At 48.2% G+C, this 18,058-nt stretch overlaps 1 protein-coding gene across 1 annotated transcript in view; it reads right to left on the bottom strand.

The window, feature by feature from the left end:
• Positions 1–238: 238 nt before the first annotated feature.
• Positions 239–18,058, bottom strand: part of Adgre1 (adhesion G protein-coupled receptor E1) — a 39,353-nt gene continuing 21,533 nt past the window's right edge. The window contains exons 16-22 of the mRNA XM_048340624.1: positions 18,025–18,058; positions 9,804–10,039; positions 7,914–7,980; positions 6,421–6,512; positions 1,413–1,581; positions 1,205–1,309; positions 239–303 (exon numbers count right to left, since the gene is read on the bottom strand). Coding sequence (XP_048196581.1) covers positions 298–303; positions 1,205–1,309; positions 1,413–1,581; positions 6,421–6,512; positions 7,914–7,980; positions 9,804–10,039; positions 18,025–18,058 — 709 coding nt within the window. The 3' untranslated portion in view covers positions 239–297. The remainder of the gene's footprint in view (positions 304–1,204; positions 1,310–1,412; positions 1,582–6,420; positions 6,513–7,913; positions 7,981–9,803; positions 10,040–18,024) is intronic.

Here is an 18,058-nt window from a genome sequence, read left to right on the forward strand (position 1 = left end):
GGAGCACTGGACACAAAATGGCAGCCGTGGGCCCTCAACTTTGCTGTGGGACCGGAAACTGCTATTCCCTAAAGCTCTGGAAATCCAGAGCATGGCAAAACACAGAGGATAAAGGCACTGCTCGGAGCAGCACTTGGAGCACTGGGAAATGGCCAACCACCAGTGCTCGGGATTCCAAGAGGTCCACGCTGGCATGTCTTGAATTTGCACACCACGCCCAGGGGACCATCTCCAAGGAAGTCCCACAGGCGCTCGACACCTTCCCAGAGTGACTCGCTGAGTACGCAAAGCAGAGCTTTAGTCCTGGAAGACAGAAATGACTTTCTTCCTCATCTGAATCACCACAAACAAAACTGGTGTTTCAAGCAAAACTATGATTTTCAATGAAGACTTAAATAGTGAAGCATGTTTTTGTGCTGGTCCTGAGGACTTGAACTCAGGGCCTGGGTGGGCACTGTTCCTGAGCCTTTTTCACTCAAGGCTGGCACTCTACCACTTGAGCCATAGCTCCACGCCTAGCTTTTTGGTGGTTTATTGGAGATAATAGTCTCTGAAATTTTCCTGCCCAGGCTTGCTTTGAACTGCAAATCTCAGATCTCAGCCTCCTGAGTAGCTAAGATCACAGGCACCATGGTGGTGGGGGCGGGGGGTAAGCATTTTTAAAATGTTTAAAAGTAATTGTTCTGAGTGTAGCAGGCCCTGCTCGCCAACCCAGAAGCTGTCCCCAGCCTAACCTCCCCTGGCAGCTCTCCTGCCAGACATATAAAGCCAACACAGCTTTTCTGTTCAGCTTCCTTTGCAGCTAGGTTTGTGTGGTCCACAGGAAGCATGGTCTCTGTTCCCACCTCATCCCTCTTTGCTCATCTGGAACCTAGTGGTGATGTCTGGAGCTGTGCAGCATTTTGCTACCACGCAAACAACATCATGGAAAGCCCACAGGCTGCTGGCTAAGTGACACACTAGGGAGAGCCCAGAGCATTCTCAGTGTGAGGGCTGGAGCCACACATACGTACAGTGCTCCCCTTACCTCTGAGCTACACCCCAAGCGCCCCCTCCCCCCACAGTGTGCACAATGCTCTTGACACAGGGAGCTGAGGTGCAGACCCAGGGCCCAGTCAGCTCTGCCCCGGGCCGTGTGCACTGTCACCAGGCAACAGGCCATCCTCCCGATCAGCACCCGGGACGAGATGCATGGCCCCCTCACCGTCTTGGCTGTGGAGGGCATGAAAGACACCACCACTGCCGAGGTCTGGGACTGGGAGCCGGGCTCTGTCTTCCTGGTGATCCACCTCCTGTACTCCTCACGCACCTGGAGCCGAATGCACAGGGGGTAGGTGGGCGGGCACAATCCCAGGTGAGGGGAAAGGGGCAGGGCAGAAGGGGATAGGTGGCAGCCGGTGGGAATCCTCTACCTGGCGGTTGAGGAGGCAGTGGATGAGGAAGACGAAGGCGCCCTGCAGGCTGTTGGTGATGGTGAAGAGGTATGCCATGACAGTGGCCACGGGCCCGATCTGGAAAATGCCCAGAACCCAAGAGCAGCCCAAGAGGAAGACTTGGGCAAAGGCTTTGAAGGTCAGCAATCTGGGAAAAGGAAGAAAAAGCCAGCGGTCCTGGGGGCCAACGTGTACCTGCTGGGCCTGCCACAGGGAAGGGGGGCAGGGGACAGATGGAGAGAAAGTGGAAGTCTCCCAGCCCGATGTGGGAAGCTGGGACTGCTGGTAGCTGCTGTGGCACTGGGTACTCGGTGAATTTCCACTTGTCTTTTAGGAGGATCAACCCATGCAGGTCACTGAGGAATGGTGGGGTCCCCGGGAGGAAACAGTGTGAACAGTTCCCGTCCCTGAGATAAAATTCAGCCCACATGAAGCACCACCAGAACAGACCAAATAATTGAGACAGTCAGAGAGAGATCAAAAAACATTTACAAAAACAAACAAGAGGAGAGTCACGAGATGCTATTGTGGGTGAGTCCAGACTCTTGAATCAATGTGTCTCTTTTTCAAAATATGAAGCAAATGAGCCAGGTCTCGGTGGCTCAGGCCTGTCATGCAAACTACTCAGGAGGCTGAGATCTGAGGATCACAGTTCAAAGCCAGCTGGCATGGGAATGTCTGTGAGACTCTTACCTCCAATTATCTACCCCACAAACTTAGAGACAACACCCAGGCCTGAGTTCAAGCCTGGGTACTGGCATAGACACACACACACACACACACACACACACACACACACACACGCACGATGGAACCCAATTCTATGGTCATGTAAGTTTTGTAACCTCAGGATGCCTTGGTTTCTTTTGTGTGTGTGTGCCTGTCCTTGGGCTCAAACTCTGGGCCTGAACCACAGCTCTACTTCAGCTTTTTGAGTAGTTTTTTGGAGGTCAGAATCTCACAGACTTTCCTGCCCAGGCTGGTTTTGAACTGTGATCCTCAGATCTCAGCCTCCTGAGTAGCTAGGATTGCAGGCGTGAGCCACTGGTGCCTGGCTTGCCTCAAGTCTCCTCACACTAGCAGAATAATAATGACATGACACTCTCACCACACACTTCGAGGTGAGATGCAAAGACCCTCAAGGGCTCAGAACAGTAGCTGACATAAAATAAACATTTGTGTTCATTGCTGCCAGCCACAAGGATCAGTATGAAATCAGCTGTGTGTTACGTGAGAAAGGGAAGTGCAGTGTGGTGTGAGTGTCTGCTCCGTGGGGACATAGGGAAGGATCGTGGCTGAATGGGGGGGGGGGAGCTCAGCACAGTGACATGGTGACGCAGAGGTAAGTGGCAATGAGAGGTAAGTGGCAGTGATATATTGGGGGTTGGGGGGGGAAGTTAGCAGCTTTGTGTGCCAGAACATAATGGTTTCATCTGAGTTGGAATTTCCTGTGTAAATTTTGCCATACATATATATATATATATATATATATATATATGTATTAACCTTGCTTTAACTTTTTTTTTTTGGCCAGTCCTGGGGCTTGGACTCAGGGCCTGAGCACTGTCCCTGGCTTCTTTTTGCTCAAGGTTAACACTCTACCACTTGAGCCACAGCGCCACTTCTGGCTCTTCTGAGTAGTTCATTGGAGATAAGAGTCTTGTGGACTTTCCTGGCAGGCTGGCATCTAATTGTGATCCTCAATGTCCCGAGAAGCTAAGATTCCAGGTGGGAGCCACTAGCAACACTTTTTTTTTTAGCCAGTTTGCTAGGCTCCAGCTCAAGGTCCTCCCTCCTCCCTCAGCTTCCTGAGTTCTGAGATTTCAGTCATGCACCATCCTGCCAGGCTTGTATTAACATTTTCAGCATATATCAACTGTTCATAGACGAGCTGGAGGTGTGACTCTGGTGGTAGGGTGCTGCCAATGAGCAAAAGCATCAGAGAGCAAGTTCAAGGTCTGGTCTTGGATTTTTAAAAAAATGGATTTTAAAGAATTGTAGGACTGGGAATATGGCTTAGTGGTAGAGTGCTTGCCTATTGTGCATGAAGCCCTTGGTTCAATTCCTCAGCACCACATACACAGAAAAAGCCAGAAGTGGCACTGTGGCTCAAGGGGTAGAGTTCTAGCCTTGAGCAAAAAGAAGCCAGGGACAATGCTCAGGCCCTGAGTTCAGTTCCCAGGATTAGCAAAAAACGAAAACAAAAACAAAAACAAACAAAAAAACCTGTACATACCTGTACATACAGAAAGGGATTTCACTGTGATATTTCCAAATGGGCACATAATAGACTGTATTACTGTCTCCTTTCCTCTCATTCTCCCCCACCCCCCCCGCAGCCTTGCCAGCATTTGTTGTTGTTGTTGTTTTGGTTTTTGTGGTGCTAATCAGTCCGAGTGGAGAGAGATGAACTCTCTGTGTAGTTTTCTTTTTCCTCTATGTTATGCACAGGAGAGGCTGTGCGTACCAGCAATGTCACACACACCCTTCTCTGTAGCCTCCTCCCTGTCCCCCTCTGTCCCCTCAAGCTCCTTCTGCTTCCGTGGGGAATGCACCGGGCAGAGCAATTGTGATGAGCTGAGACGTGTCCTCAGGGCTCCCTGGCTCTAGGATTTCTCAGAGCAGTCTGCTGCCAGGATGGATGAATTTGCCTTGATAAACTGCTGTTTTTCTTTTTCCCCTTTCAATGTTCTTTCCTTGGGCAGTAATCTTGGCCTTTAAACTATCACATGGAGAGAGCCAGACACTGGTGGCTCACACCCATCATCCCAGCTACTCAGGAGGCTGAGATCTGCGGATCACGGTTCAAAGCCAGCCTGGGCAGGGAAATCGGTGAGACTCTTATCTCCAGTGAATCACCAAAAAGTTGCAAGTGGAGCTGGGGGCTCACATGGTAGAGCTCCATCTTTGAGCAAACAGGGGAAGGGAACAGTGTGGCCTGAGTTCAAATCCCAACACTGGCACACACACACACAAAAAGAAACCAAACATAAAGTTGAAGAGCTTCTTCTCTGAGATGTATTTGGAGGTTCAAGCCTCCCAGGCTGGGAGGTCCCCGTCTGTCCCCATTGCTCCCCAGCGTTTTCTGGCAACAGTTTCCTTGAGTAAGCGCCTCTGCATTTAGTTTATACCTGAGCTCTTTCCTGAGGCCTGGTCTGTGCCTCATCTCACACAAGACCTGAAAGTCCCGGTCCTGCTTGCTTATTCCTCATTTACTGCTGTCTGGTGGTGAAATGCTTTGCATCTTGCCTCCAGCCTTGACATTATTCTGGCACTCGATCCCATCTATTGGCGATGCTTTCCAATCTGTTTTTATTTGAATTGTTAGGGTTTTCGTTTCTAACACCTCCACTTTGTTCGTCTTTATCCAGAATCTCAATTTTGTTGCTGAATTTCTTGCCCATGGTGCTTTCTTCCTCTTTCTTCTTTCTTTCTTTCTTTCTTCTTGGTTTTATTTTGAATATGTAGCAGTATTGCAATGACAGGAGTTTAAAATATTATTGCTATCTATATAAACAGCATGCACTGTAACTCACAATAGTTTCTGGCCACAGATTCATCATTTGTATTGTTTTGTTTTGCCCCTTCGGCATTTTATTTGAGCCTGATGTAGCAGTGAGAATTCAATAAATATTTGTTACATCAGTTTGGCGTTGACTCTCACTTCCAGGTGTTCACTGGCTTCCTTATTTCCTTCATCTGTGTGTTTGAGTCCCCTTTGAGGTCACTGATGGCTTTAAAAACTAGATTTTTAAAAATTCCTTGTCCAGCGTTTCCTCCCCTCTCGGCATCTTTGAGTTGAGTTACTGAGGGCTGAGGGCTTCCGAAGGAGCCTGGCCTTCTGTTTTCTCCTGTTTGTTGTTTCTGCACTCCAAATCGATCATTTATTGGGACTGTTATCTCAGATCTTTAAGTGGGGCCTCCTTTGCATTTTATGGGGGGGGGTCTTCTCTTGAGGTTGTGATTCTTACTATCACTCGCAGGAGAGAAAGCAGACAGTAATAAAAAGTGAATCAAAAATGAACCTGGTATTTGTTGTTGTTGCTGCCGCTGCTGCTCTCAGTCATGGGGCTTGAACCTGGGGCTTGGGCACTGTCCCTGTGCATTTTGGCTCAAGGCTAGCATCTGCTACTTGAACTACAGTTCCACTTCAGCTTTTTGAGTAGTTTACTGGAAATCAGAATCTCACAGACTTTCCTGCTTGGGCTGGCTTTGAACTGTGATCCTCAGATCTCAGCCTCTTAAGTAGAGTAGTTAGGATTGAAGGGTGAGCCACCAGTGCCCCCCCTTCTTTTAAATAGAAGCATCGAATCTACCCCCAATACAGTAAGAAAAGAAACTAGGCTAGTTATGAGTGAACTGGTTGCTTACAATTATTAACACTACATTAGGCAGTGGTGGTTCACACCTGTAATCCTAGCAACTCAGAAGAAACAGCACCCTAATCCTGACTTCAAGCCTAAGCATACGCGCGCGCGCGCACACACACACACACACACACACACCTCAGAACAAGAAAAGCAACGTGAAAGCAAGCTTCAGAGGAGGACACCGCCTTGGAGAGGATGTGTCCATGCCTGAGGCCACACTCTGTATCGTGGGCTCACTGTGAGGTCCCTGTGCCGCTCTGCACCCACCTTTCACCTCTGCCTCAGGCAATGCCAATGGTGCTCGGTGAATGTTTGAGGGAAGAAGGAAAAGAAATGAGCAAGCCAAGCACCAGTAGCTACCCAGCTACTCAGGAGGCTGAGATGTGAGCATCTCAGTTCAAAGCCAGCCCTGGCAGGAAAGTCCGGAAGACTCTTATCTACAATTAATCACAGAAAAAGCCAGAAGTGGCTCTGTGGCTCCAGTGGTAGAGTGCTAGCCTTGAGCAAAAAGAAGCCAGGGATGGTGCTCAGGCCCTGAGTTCAAGCCCAGGACTGGAAAAAAAAAAAAAAGGAAAGAAAGAAGCTGAGCTTGGGAGAGGACGCTGGCCGCACCGCACCTGGTGTCTTTGAGCGTGGAGACCTCGGCATTGACGCTGGTCAGCTTCTGCCTCAGGATCCACAGGGTACCCGTTAGAAGCACTGTGTTGATCTACAACATGAAGCAAGGAGTCAGGGACCAAAACCCACGATCCCCATCTATCTGTGTGGAAGGAACCCCGACCCTCATCTCTAGAAACCAAGCCAGGAGGCCAGACATCCCCCTGGGAAGGCCAGCCCCCCCCCCCCCCGAGTCAGCACAGCTGGCCACACACTTGGAACACCCCACATCTAGCAGGGCTGCCTGCAGCTCCCTGTGCACCAGGCCACCTACGGGCCACCTGGAGCTTCTTCTTCCTTTTGCTGAGGCTTCTGCACGCCCCTCAAGCCCTGACACTCCCGCCTGCTTCCAAACCCAGCCTCGCACTTGCTGCTGCACTCCACCAGCCCTGGGAGGAATCGCCTTCAACTGTTCACCCCGGACTGTCTCTGTCTTATTTCTACAAGATGCTTCCCATGATATAGAACCAAACCAGGAACCCGCCTCCCGCCCATGGCCCCCGTGACTGTCATCCTACCTACTCAGGGGGCTGAGATCTGAGGAGTCAGGTTCAAGGCCAGCCACAGCCTTATCTCCAATGAACCAGCAAAAAGCTGAAAGTGGAGCTGTGGCTCATGCAGTGGGGCACGAACTAACCTTGAGTGGAAAAGCTCAGGGACAGCGCCCAGGTCCTGAGCTCACGCCTTGGTACCAACACACACACACACACACACACACACACACACACACACACACACTCATACACACTTTGGCAAGAAAGACAGGAAGCTGAAGGAGGCCCAGTGAGTGTGCTCCTTGACCCGAGGCCTGAAGCTCCTCTGAGACCGTGACTTTATGTGGCTCACTGCGGTAACACCACAAGGAAAAGAACACCTCCTCCCAGCCCCCAGGTCATCTCCTGGGCCTCCCTGGAGAGGAACCCCAAGATTCAGATCACTCAAAAATGGAGTTGAGAAGGGAAAGTACAAAGGCACAAGGAAGCGAGCCACCATGAGCGACAGTCAGAAGAAACATGACTGGACAAGACTAAAAGATGAGAAGCAAGGAGAGCAAGGAATGGCGTTCAGCACCCCTAAGCTTCCCTTTGCCTCTGTCTTCAAGCCCTCAGCCCTCCACCACTGCTCTCGTGGTTTTGTTTGTCTTCCCTCTCATTCAACATCTCTGCCTGGAGAGGCTGACAGACCCATTTCTCGTGAAGCACCAAACACAGATAACACGTTGGTTCTTTCCAAAGGTCATGCGTGAAAGCAAAGGTCACACATGTCAGTGTGAAAGCAAAGCCACAAGTTGGAGGGAAGATTTACACTCTAACCGGGAAATCTCAAGAGTCAAGGATGGCAAGGGTGAGCACTTCAGAGGGGACCCTGGAGCCTCTGCCCGCTGCCTCCATGTGCTGTGCCCTCGGCTCTCCTTGCTTCCCCTGCAGAGATGGCCCCCAGGCCCGCTGCTTACCGTGATGATCACACACACCGGCCCTAGGAAGCTCCAGATGAAGCCGGTCTCCGTGTTCAGCCAGCAGCTGTAGAGAGACGGGAGGGGTGAGGGCGGGAGTGCCAGCCTCGGGGCTGAGCTCGCCGCTGTCCTGCGCACACTGGCAGAGGGGAAGAGCGAGGGGCAGGCAGACTCGGCTGAGGTTCTCCCCACAGGGGAGGCTGAACACTAGTCCCCAGGGACTGCTGTGCTTCATCCTTCACTCAGGGTTTAGGGTGCTGTTCCTTAGCTTTTTTTTTTTTTTTTGCTGTTAGCTGGCCCTCTACCACTAAAGCCACAGCTCCACGTCTGACGTTTTTAGTGGTTAAATGGAGATAAGGGTCTCATGAACCTTTCCTGCCCAGGCTAGATTCAAACAGTGATCTTTAGATGTCAAGACTCCTAAGCAGTCAGGAGACAAATTACACGGGCCCTTTCACACCTGGACACTGATGTAGTGATGTAGGAGTTAAGAATTGTTACAGCGATGTGAACTATTGTAAAATCACTGTTAATGTTGTGTCTTTATTGCAAGCACTGTTTTGTGTGTGTGTGTGTGCGTGCACACACACAGTCCTGGGGCTTGAACTCAGGGCCTGGGTGGTGTCCCTGAGCTTTTGTGCTCAAAGCTCTCTACCACTTGAGACTTTTTAGTGGTTAATTGGAGATAAGAGTCTCGAAGACTTTCCTGTCTGGGCTGATGTCAATCCTCAATCCTCAGATCTAAGCCTCCTGAGTAGCTACAATTACAGAGGTGAACTACCAATGCCCAGCCTGCAAGCATTGCTTTTAATGTTGTTAATTTTCCTTTTATTTACCTAAGATGTTGGAGATCAGGGTTTACTGAAGCTCTGATTTACAGCTGTCAGTCCTTTCCCTGCCATGCTGCTTTGAGCAAAGGAATATCAAGAAGCCAACTGGAGTGTCCTTGGTCCAACCTAGCTGCCTCACACGCCCCAGGATGCCTTCAGGCGGTGACATGCTCTATTCAAGGACCTTCAAACAGCTTCCACAGGATATTTGACCTTTCAGCCATCCTCACCCAGGCCAAAGAGAATAGTTTCACTGGTGCCCAAGCAGAAAGCCTGTGACTGGTGCAGAACACAGACCTTCATTTGCATGAGACCATGCTGTGACTGGTGCAAAACACATCTTCATTTGCATGTTTTACCATGATTGGCTGAGGCAATAACACAAGGAGAAGATAAAGCAGCAGCAGGCACCACCATGCATTGCTGCTGGAAGCTGGGGATTACAATAGCTGCTGAGTTCCCAGGCCATTGCTGGCTAAAGCTAAGGGCAAACCAGGCTCCAAACTGGGCGCTGGTGGCTCAAGCCTGTAATCTTAGCTCCTCAAGAGGCTGAGATCTGAGGATCATGGTTGGAAGCCAGCTTAGGGAGGAAAGTCCAGGAGATTCTTATGGCCACTAAAGTACCCTAAGAAAGCCAGAAGTGGAGCTGTGGCTCAAGTGGTAGAATGTTAGCCTTGAACAAGCAAGCTCAGGGACAGCACCCAGGCCCTGAGTTCAAGCCCCAGGACAGGTGTGCATGCACATGTGTGTGTGTGCACACACACACACAAGCTCCAATCTCAGTGTGTAGAGTCATAACTCTCTCAGGCCTCTCATTCTCAGGGTTTGGAGCTGTGAGCCTTTGTGTCTTCCAGCCTTGCTTCTTGGCCTTGACCACCCAAGGGCTTGGGGCTGCCTTTCCCGGGAGAGCTTCTCCTCACACACACCCACAGAGTGTGATCTGGGCAGAGTAAAGAGCTCAGCCAGCTGGCAGGCATGGTCCAACTGCTAGAATCGCTTCCCTTCTTGCTCACCCAGTTCTCACCCCGCACCCTGGCAGTAGAGAGAGGCTGTTGCTCACCGATTGTGCATGCCATAACCTTGTGGCTGGGCGCCGGCAGAGATCGCGACCACCAAGCCCGGGAAGCCATAGCCAAAGGCACAGAGGTGCAGCATCCTGATGTCGCGGGAGTTGAAGTAGTTCACCACCTTCAAGTTCCTGACCGTGAGGAAGAGCATCACCGCCTCCACCAGCATCCAGGAGAAGGCGGCCAGGAACAGGTAGTGCAGAAGCCCTGCGATTATGGCGCATCCCATCTGTGGAGGAGACATGTGGCAGGGCCCTCCCTCGGGAGAGGGATGGGGGAAAGGGGCTTGGCAGAGGGACTCCTATGAGGGGACTCTCCACCAAACACACACACACACACACACACACACACACACACACACACACACACGGCCTATCCCTTCACTCCACAGACACTTCTAGAAGCTTGCAGTGGTTGGCCATCGGCCATCAGAGACAAGGCCATTCCTAGATGGTGACTCCTTTGGTGTTCATCTGTCCTTAAGATCTCCCGGGACATGTGACTCCCAGTGCCACAAGTAACCACAGTTGCCACCCGAAATGTAAAAATGTTTGCTAGCCAGGCGCAGGAGGCTGACGCCTGTAATCCTAGCTCCTCAAGAGGCTGAGATCTCAGGACTGAAGTTCAAAGCCAGCCTGGGGAGGAAAATCTGTGAGACTCTTATCTCCAATTAACCACCAAAAAGCCAGAAGTGGATCTGTGGGCTGGAGTGGTAGAGCACTTAACTGGAAAAAGGAAGGAAGAGCACCCCAGGCCCTGAGTTCAAGCTCTAGGATCAGAACGCGCACACACGCACGCACACATGCAAGCATGCACACACGCGCGCACATGCCAAAAAGGCAAACAAAATGGAGTATAGAAAGTAGAGACTCACCTGTGGCAGGTCTCACGGTGAGTGAGGCACTATTGGCATCATTTCTCTCATCACAACGTGGGACGTTTAGCCTGACCTCCCCACCCACATGCGTAGCGCCCTCCCATGTCACAAGGAAACCAAAAACATCTCTCTAGATATAGCCAAGTGTCTCTGACAAGGCTAAATTACTATAATTCAGAAACACTGGTTTAAAAAAAAAATCTAAGCGGGACCACCGTGATTCATGACATGATCGAGGAAATATATATATTATATATGTAATTATATATGTATGTATGCACACAGACACACTTGTCACATTAAGTCAGCGAGATGAGGTGGAGAGAGAAAGATGGCGCCGAAAGAATAGGGAGGCACCCCGACTCGCACCAACTGAATAGCGAGCTGGGAACTCCAACACCCAACACCCCATCAAGAACCCAGCAAAACCAGCATCCAGAAGCAGTGGAGAAACGCAGGAAAACAAAAAGGAGCAAAAAAGAAGAACCAAAAACCTACACGGAGCCGGAGATCCTCCGGGGCACCCTCCCCCCACCAGCCGACCCTGGCCCAAACAGGATCAGGCTGGGAAAGGGGAACCCGGCCATCGGCAGACAGGCTGCCAGGAGCGCAGAATTCATATAGCGGGAGACCCCACGGACACAAGGCAGGGTGCGGACCAAGACACACACCAGCAGCGACGAGAAGTTCGGGTCCACACCGGGTTCGGACAAGGGAACCCAGCGCGGCAGAAAGAGGGAACCGGGGAAGCCTCCACGACACTTCGCCAACCCCTGAAGGGCCAACGGCTGCGCGGGACACACACACAAAGCAGCAAAAGTGAGTCCCCCATTATCCCCTCCCCCAACGGGAGACCAGCTATCAGAGACCCAAGCCCGACAAAGAAGCTAGATCTCCCTCCCTCCCCCTCCCCACCCCCGAGGGAACAAAGAACCCCCAAATCAGGGGGGAAGCTCCCATCAGGCACTGGGAAGTCAGTTTAGCAGGGGAAGGGCGGAACAGCCCCAAGCCCCCACAGGTTCCTGAACTGGCAGAACCGGCCCCGGCCCCTTCCCAACAGCGGCCGGCTGTGCAAGCCCCACCCGAGGCGCCTGGAGCTCGCAGGCTCTTACAACTAAAATCGCAGGTGCTGGTGGGCAATACCAGCCCAGCAGGGTCACCTGAGCCTGATCACATCCCCCCCCTCGCAGCGGGGTCGAGGTCTGAGGGTGCCAAGCCACACCCAGACAGTCGATCCCACTGAGCCCCACACATGCCGCCTCCCCCAACGGACTCGCGGGAGGGCGCAAGCACAACCCAGCAACCCAGGACTCGCTCTGGGAGGCATATCCCGCTAAAGTGCCTGTTGTAGTGGACACACAGAGCACAGGAGAGCGGGGCCCCCCGGCGACAGCGCCCGTTCTGGTAGGCATACCCTGCACTGGTGGGCGGGGCCACAGCGGCAGCACCTGCTGACGTAGACACGCCTACACAGAAGGGAGGAAAGAGCTACAAACCAAACCTGAGAAGCCACCCACAGATCTCCAGATGCGCAAATCACAAAGAAACATAACTCAGTTCATCAAAGGGCAAGCCAACTCGCCAGCTCCAAAAAGCAGCACGACTGAAGAGGAGATGGAGACTAAAAAAGCAAATGAGGCCATGTTAACAGGAATGATCGAAAGCATCAGAAATGAAATCAGAAAACAATTCCAGGAGTATAGAGCGGAAATCTGGAAGGACACCCAGGAAGCCAAGAAAGAAATGGAAGCAAAAATGGATACAATGCAAGCTGCCTTTAAAGAAAATCTCCACATCCTGAGAATTGAAATGCATGAAAAAATAGATTTAAAATACAACTCTTTAAAGGAAGAAATTTCCACGATCAGAGCTGATATGACAACCATAAATAGCTCTCTGACATCCATAAACTCCGCAATTGAAACCATAACACAAAGAGTAGACCATATAGAATCCAGAATCTCTCGCCTGGACGATGAAGCAGCTGACAACAACCAGAAAATGACCACGCTCCAAGAAAAGGTGAAGCTTCAGGGAAGACTAATCCAGGAACTAATGGACAAAGACAAGAGATATAATCTGCGCATAATTGGAATAGAAGAAGGAGCCGAATACCAGAACAGAGGGCTTAATCATGTTTTCAATAAAGTTATTGCAGAAAACTTCCCCAATCTCACAGGGGACCCCATCCAGGTAACCGAAGCCTATAGGACACCTGGCAGGCCAGACCCCAGGAAAACCACCCCAAGGCACATAATATTCAAGACTACAGACCTCAAGATTAAAGAGCAAATTCTGAATTCAGCCAAAGCGAAGAAGGAAACTTTTTTCAATGGGAAGAGGATTCGAATAACATCCGACTTATCCACACAAACTTACCAAGCTCGAAGTGAGTGGAAGAACACCATCCAAGTACTTCAGAATAACAATTTACAACCTCGGATCAAATATCCAGCGAAATTGGAGTTCACATTCGAAGGGAGAACCAGATCTTTCCAAACCAAAGAGGAGCTAAAGGAGTATGTGAATAAAAAACCAGCCCTACAGCGAATATTAAGAGGGGAACCCCACCCAACAGAGATCGTAAAAGACACACAGACAGAATCAGAAAGAAACTTCAATAGCCAAAGTCCAGCAGAAAGACCAGCTCACTAAAGACAAGAGAAAAAAAAAAGAGGAAAAAACAGCCCAACAAGAAAATGGAAGAAGAAAAAACACCCTTATCCTTGATCTCTTTAAATATAAATGGCTTAAACTCCCCGATAAAGAGGAGCAGACTGGTAGAATGGATTCACAAACAAAAAGTTGACATCTGCTGTCTACAAGAGACCCACCTTACAGCAAGGGACAAAAACAGGCTTCGAATGAAAGGATGGAGCAAGATCTACCAAGCAAATGCACCCACCAAAACGGCAGGTGTAGCCATTCTGATCTCAGACAAGCTGGACTTCTCATTAAAGTCCACTCAAAAAGACAAAGAAGGGGCTGGGGATATGGCCTAGTGGCAAGAGTGCCTGACTCATATACATGAGGCCCTGGGTTCGATTCCCCAGCACCACATATACAGAAAATGGCCAGAAGTGGTGCTGTGGCTCATGTGGCAGAGTGCTAGCCTTGAGCAAAAGGAAGCCAGGGACAGTGCTCAGGCCCTGAGTCCAAGCCCCAGGACTGGCAAAAAAAAAAAAAAAAGACAAAGAAGGACACTACATATTAATACAAGGAAAAATCCAGAATCAAGAAATCACGGTGATAAATGTATACTCACCAAACAAAAGAGGCCCTACATATGTCAAGCAAATTCTCACAGAATTACAGAGCAAGATAGATGCAAACACAATCATAGTGGGTGACTTTAATACTCCTCTCTCTCCAAGAGACAGATCCAACACCCAGAGGATTAGTAAGGGAGCTGAGGACCTAAATAACACCATTTCCCAAATGGATCTAACAGACCTATATAGAACCTTTCACCCTACAGAGACCCAATACACCTTCTTTTCAGCAGCCCATGGATCATATTCCAAAATAGACCACGTCATAGCCCACACAAAGAACCTCAGCAAATACAAAAGTATTGACGTCATCCCATGTATTATATCTGATCACAGTGGATTAAAGGTAACCCTCAACAACAAAGGAAATCACAGACACTATACACACTCTTGGAGGCTAAACCCCACGCTGCTATCCAACACTTGGGCCACAGACCAAATTAAAGATGAAATCAACGAATTCATAAGCCACAATGACAAAGAAAACACATCACAAAGAAACCTATGGGACACAGCTAAGGCAGTACTGAGGGGCAAGATCATTGCCCTCAGCACTCACATTAAAAGAATGGAAGCAGAGCAGGTGAATACCCTCACGATGAAACTAAAACAACTGGAGAAACAAGAAATGACAGAATCTAAAACGACTAGGAGGGGAGAGATCACAAAGATTAAAGAAGAGATAAATCTGATTGAAAATAGAAAGACCATTCAACAAATAAATAAGACTAAAAGCTGTTTCTTTGAGAAAATAAACAAAATTGACAGACCCCTTGCAAGACTTACAAAAAAAAGAAGAGAAGAGACTCATATACGTAAAATCAGGGACTCCACCGGAAAAATTACAACAAGTACACACAATATTCAAACAATCATAAGGAGCTATTTCCAAAACCTCTACTCAGCAAAAAACAATAATTTTACAGAAATGGATCAATTCTTAGAGAAGTAAAAACTGCCCAAACTGAACCAAGAAGAAATAAATCAACTAAATAAACCAATAACTTACAGTGAGATACAGGAGGTAATCAAGAACCTCCCTACTAAGAAAAGCCCAGGCCCAGATGGATTCACCAACGAATTCTACAAAACCTTTAGTGAGGAGCTAATTCCAATACTCCTCAAACTCTTCCGCGAAATAGAAACAGAGGGAGAAATCCCAAACTCATTCTACGAAGCTAATATCATACTCATTCCCAAACCAGGCAAAGACCCAACAAAAAAAGAGAACTACAGACCAATATCACTAATGAACACAGACGCAAAGCTCCTCAATAAAATATTAGCTAACAGGATCCAGAAACTGATCAAGAAAATCATACATCATGACCAAGTAGGCTTCATCCCTCAGTCACAAGGATGGTTCAACATCCGTAAATCAATCAACGTAATTCACCACATAAACAGATCTAAAATTAAGAATTACATTGTTATCTCAGTCGATGCCCAAAAAGCCTTTGACAAAATACAGCATCCATACCTATTAAAAGCTTTGGAGAGAAGAGGAATAGATGGAACATTCCTCAAAACAATAAAAGCCATATACAACAGACCAACTGCTAATATCATATTAAATGGAGAGAAACTTAAATCATTCCCCCTAAACTCAGGAACAAGACAAGGATGCCCACTCTCCCCACTTCTGTTCAACATAGTGCTGGAATCCCTAGCCATAGCAATAAGGCAAGAGGAGGACATCAAAGGGATCCACGTCGGCAAGGAAGAAATCAAGTTATCCCTATTCGCAGACGACATGATCTTATATCTGAAGGACCCAAAAAACTCAGTACCCAAACTCCTACACCTAATAAACCAATTTGGCAAAGTAGCAGGATACAAAATCAATCCACAAAAGTCAGCAGCTTTTCTGTACACCAGCAATAGACAAACAGAAAAGGAAATTATAGAAACAATTCCATTTACAGTAGCCAAAAAAAGAATAAAGTACCTAGGGATCAACTTAACGTGACGGACCTATTCAATGAAAACTACAAAAATCTAATAAGGGAAATCAAAGAAGACACAAGGAGATGGAAAGACCTCCCATGCTCATGGGTAGGCACAATCAATATAGTGAAAATGGCCATATTGCCCAAATTATTATACAAATTCAATGCAATACCTATCAAAATCCCAGCCACATTCTTCACTGAAATAGAGAAACCAATCCATAAATTCATATGGAACGGCAAAAAACCTAGAATAGCCAAAGCAATTCTAGGGAAAAAAAATAGTGCAGGAGGTATCACAATACCAGACTTCAAGCTCTACTACAAGGCCATCATAACAAAAACAGCATGGTATTGGTATAAAAACAGATCGGAAGACCAGTGGATTAGAATTGAAGACCCAGAAATAAAACCGCACTCTTACAGCCAACTGATATTCGACAAAGGAGCTAAAGACATACAATGGAATAAACATAGCCTCTTCAACTACTGGTGCTGGGAGAACTGGGCAGCCATATGCAGAACACTCAAAGTAGACCCAAGCCTATCACCATGCACCAAGATCAACTCAAAATGGATCAAGGACCTCAACATCAGACCTGAATCCTTGAAACTACTGAAGGACAGAGTAGGAAAAACACTAGAACTTATAGGCACAGGAAGGAACTTCCTGAATAGAGTCCCAGGGGCACAACAAATAGGGGAAAGACTCAACAAATGGGACTACTACAAATTAAAAAGTTTCTGCACAGCTAAGGTCATAGCCACCAAAATAGAAAGACAGCCAACGATATGGGAAAGGATATTTACCAGCACAGCAACAGACAAAGGCCTGATATCGGTCATCTACAGAGAACTCAAAAAACTAAGCCCCTCCAAGCCCAATAAACCTATTAGGAAATGGGCAAAAGAGCTTAAGAGAGACTTCACAAGAGAAGATATAAAAATGGCAAAGAAACACATGAGGAAATGCTCAACATCCCTGCTAGTAAAGGAAATGCAAATAAAAACAACCCTGAGATACCACCTCACCCCGTTAGAATGGCCTATACTCTGAACTCAGGAAACAACAAATGCTGGAGGGGCTGTGGGGAAAGAGGAACCCTTCTCCATTGTTGGTGGGAGTGCAAATTAGTACAACCACTTTGGAGAACAGTATGGAGGTTTCTCAAAAAGCTCAATATAGGGCTGGGGATATAGCCTAGTGGCAAGAGTGCCTGCCTCGGATACAGGAGGCCCTAGGTTCGATTCCCCAGCACCACATATACAGAAAACGGCCAGAAGCGGCGCTGTGGCTCAAGTGGCAGAGTGCTAGCCTTGAGCGGGAAGAAGCCAGGGACAGTGCTCAGGCCCTGAGTCCAAGGCCCAGGACTGGCCAAAAAAAAAAAAAAAAAAAAAAAAAAAGCTTAATATAGACCTACCCTATGACCCAGCCATACCACTCCTAGGCATCTATCCTAAACAGCAAAACCCAAGATATCAAAAAGACATTTGTACTTCCATGTTTATCGCGGCACAATTCACAATAGCCAAAATATGGAAACAACCCAGATGCCCCTCCACAGACGAATGGATCCAAAAAATATGGTACTTATACACAATGGAATACTACATAGCGATTAGGAATGGTGAAATATTGTTATTCGCAGGGAAATGGTCAGAACTCGAACAAATAATGTTGAGTGAGACAAGCCTACAACACAGAAAACAAAGGGGCATGATCTCCCTGATATATGACTGTTAACAAAGGGAGACGGAGAGAGTAGAGACCAAGTCTGTGAACACTGTATATGTTCTTGATACATTGTATATTGCATATGTGTCTACCTGACCTAGACAAGGGATAGAAAAACAGGTTGTAAGATATCACAAGAAATGTACACACTGCCCTACTATGTAACTGCACCCTCTTTGCACAACACCTTGTAAAAAAATTTGTTCAATTAATAAAAAAATAAATTAATTAAAAAAAAAGTCAGCGAGATGAGCGGTTATAGGCGCATGAAGCCTGGAATGTGCAAAGGCCCTGTGGGAGGGAGGCGGGTGAGGATGAGTAGGGGAAGACAGGGAGGTGACAGAGGCCCGTGAGCACCTCCACAGACTGAGGGATACCGACCTGGTTGTTGGTCTTGTCTATCCCGATCAGGAAG

The sequence above is a fragment of the Perognathus longimembris genome, chromosome 3 (assembly GCF_023159225.1).
Source record: "Perognathus longimembris pacificus isolate PPM17 chromosome 3, ASM2315922v1, whole genome shotgun sequence".
In the NCBI taxonomy this organism is placed as follows: domain Eukaryota; kingdom Metazoa; phylum Chordata; class Mammalia; order Rodentia; family Heteromyidae; genus Perognathus; species Perognathus longimembris.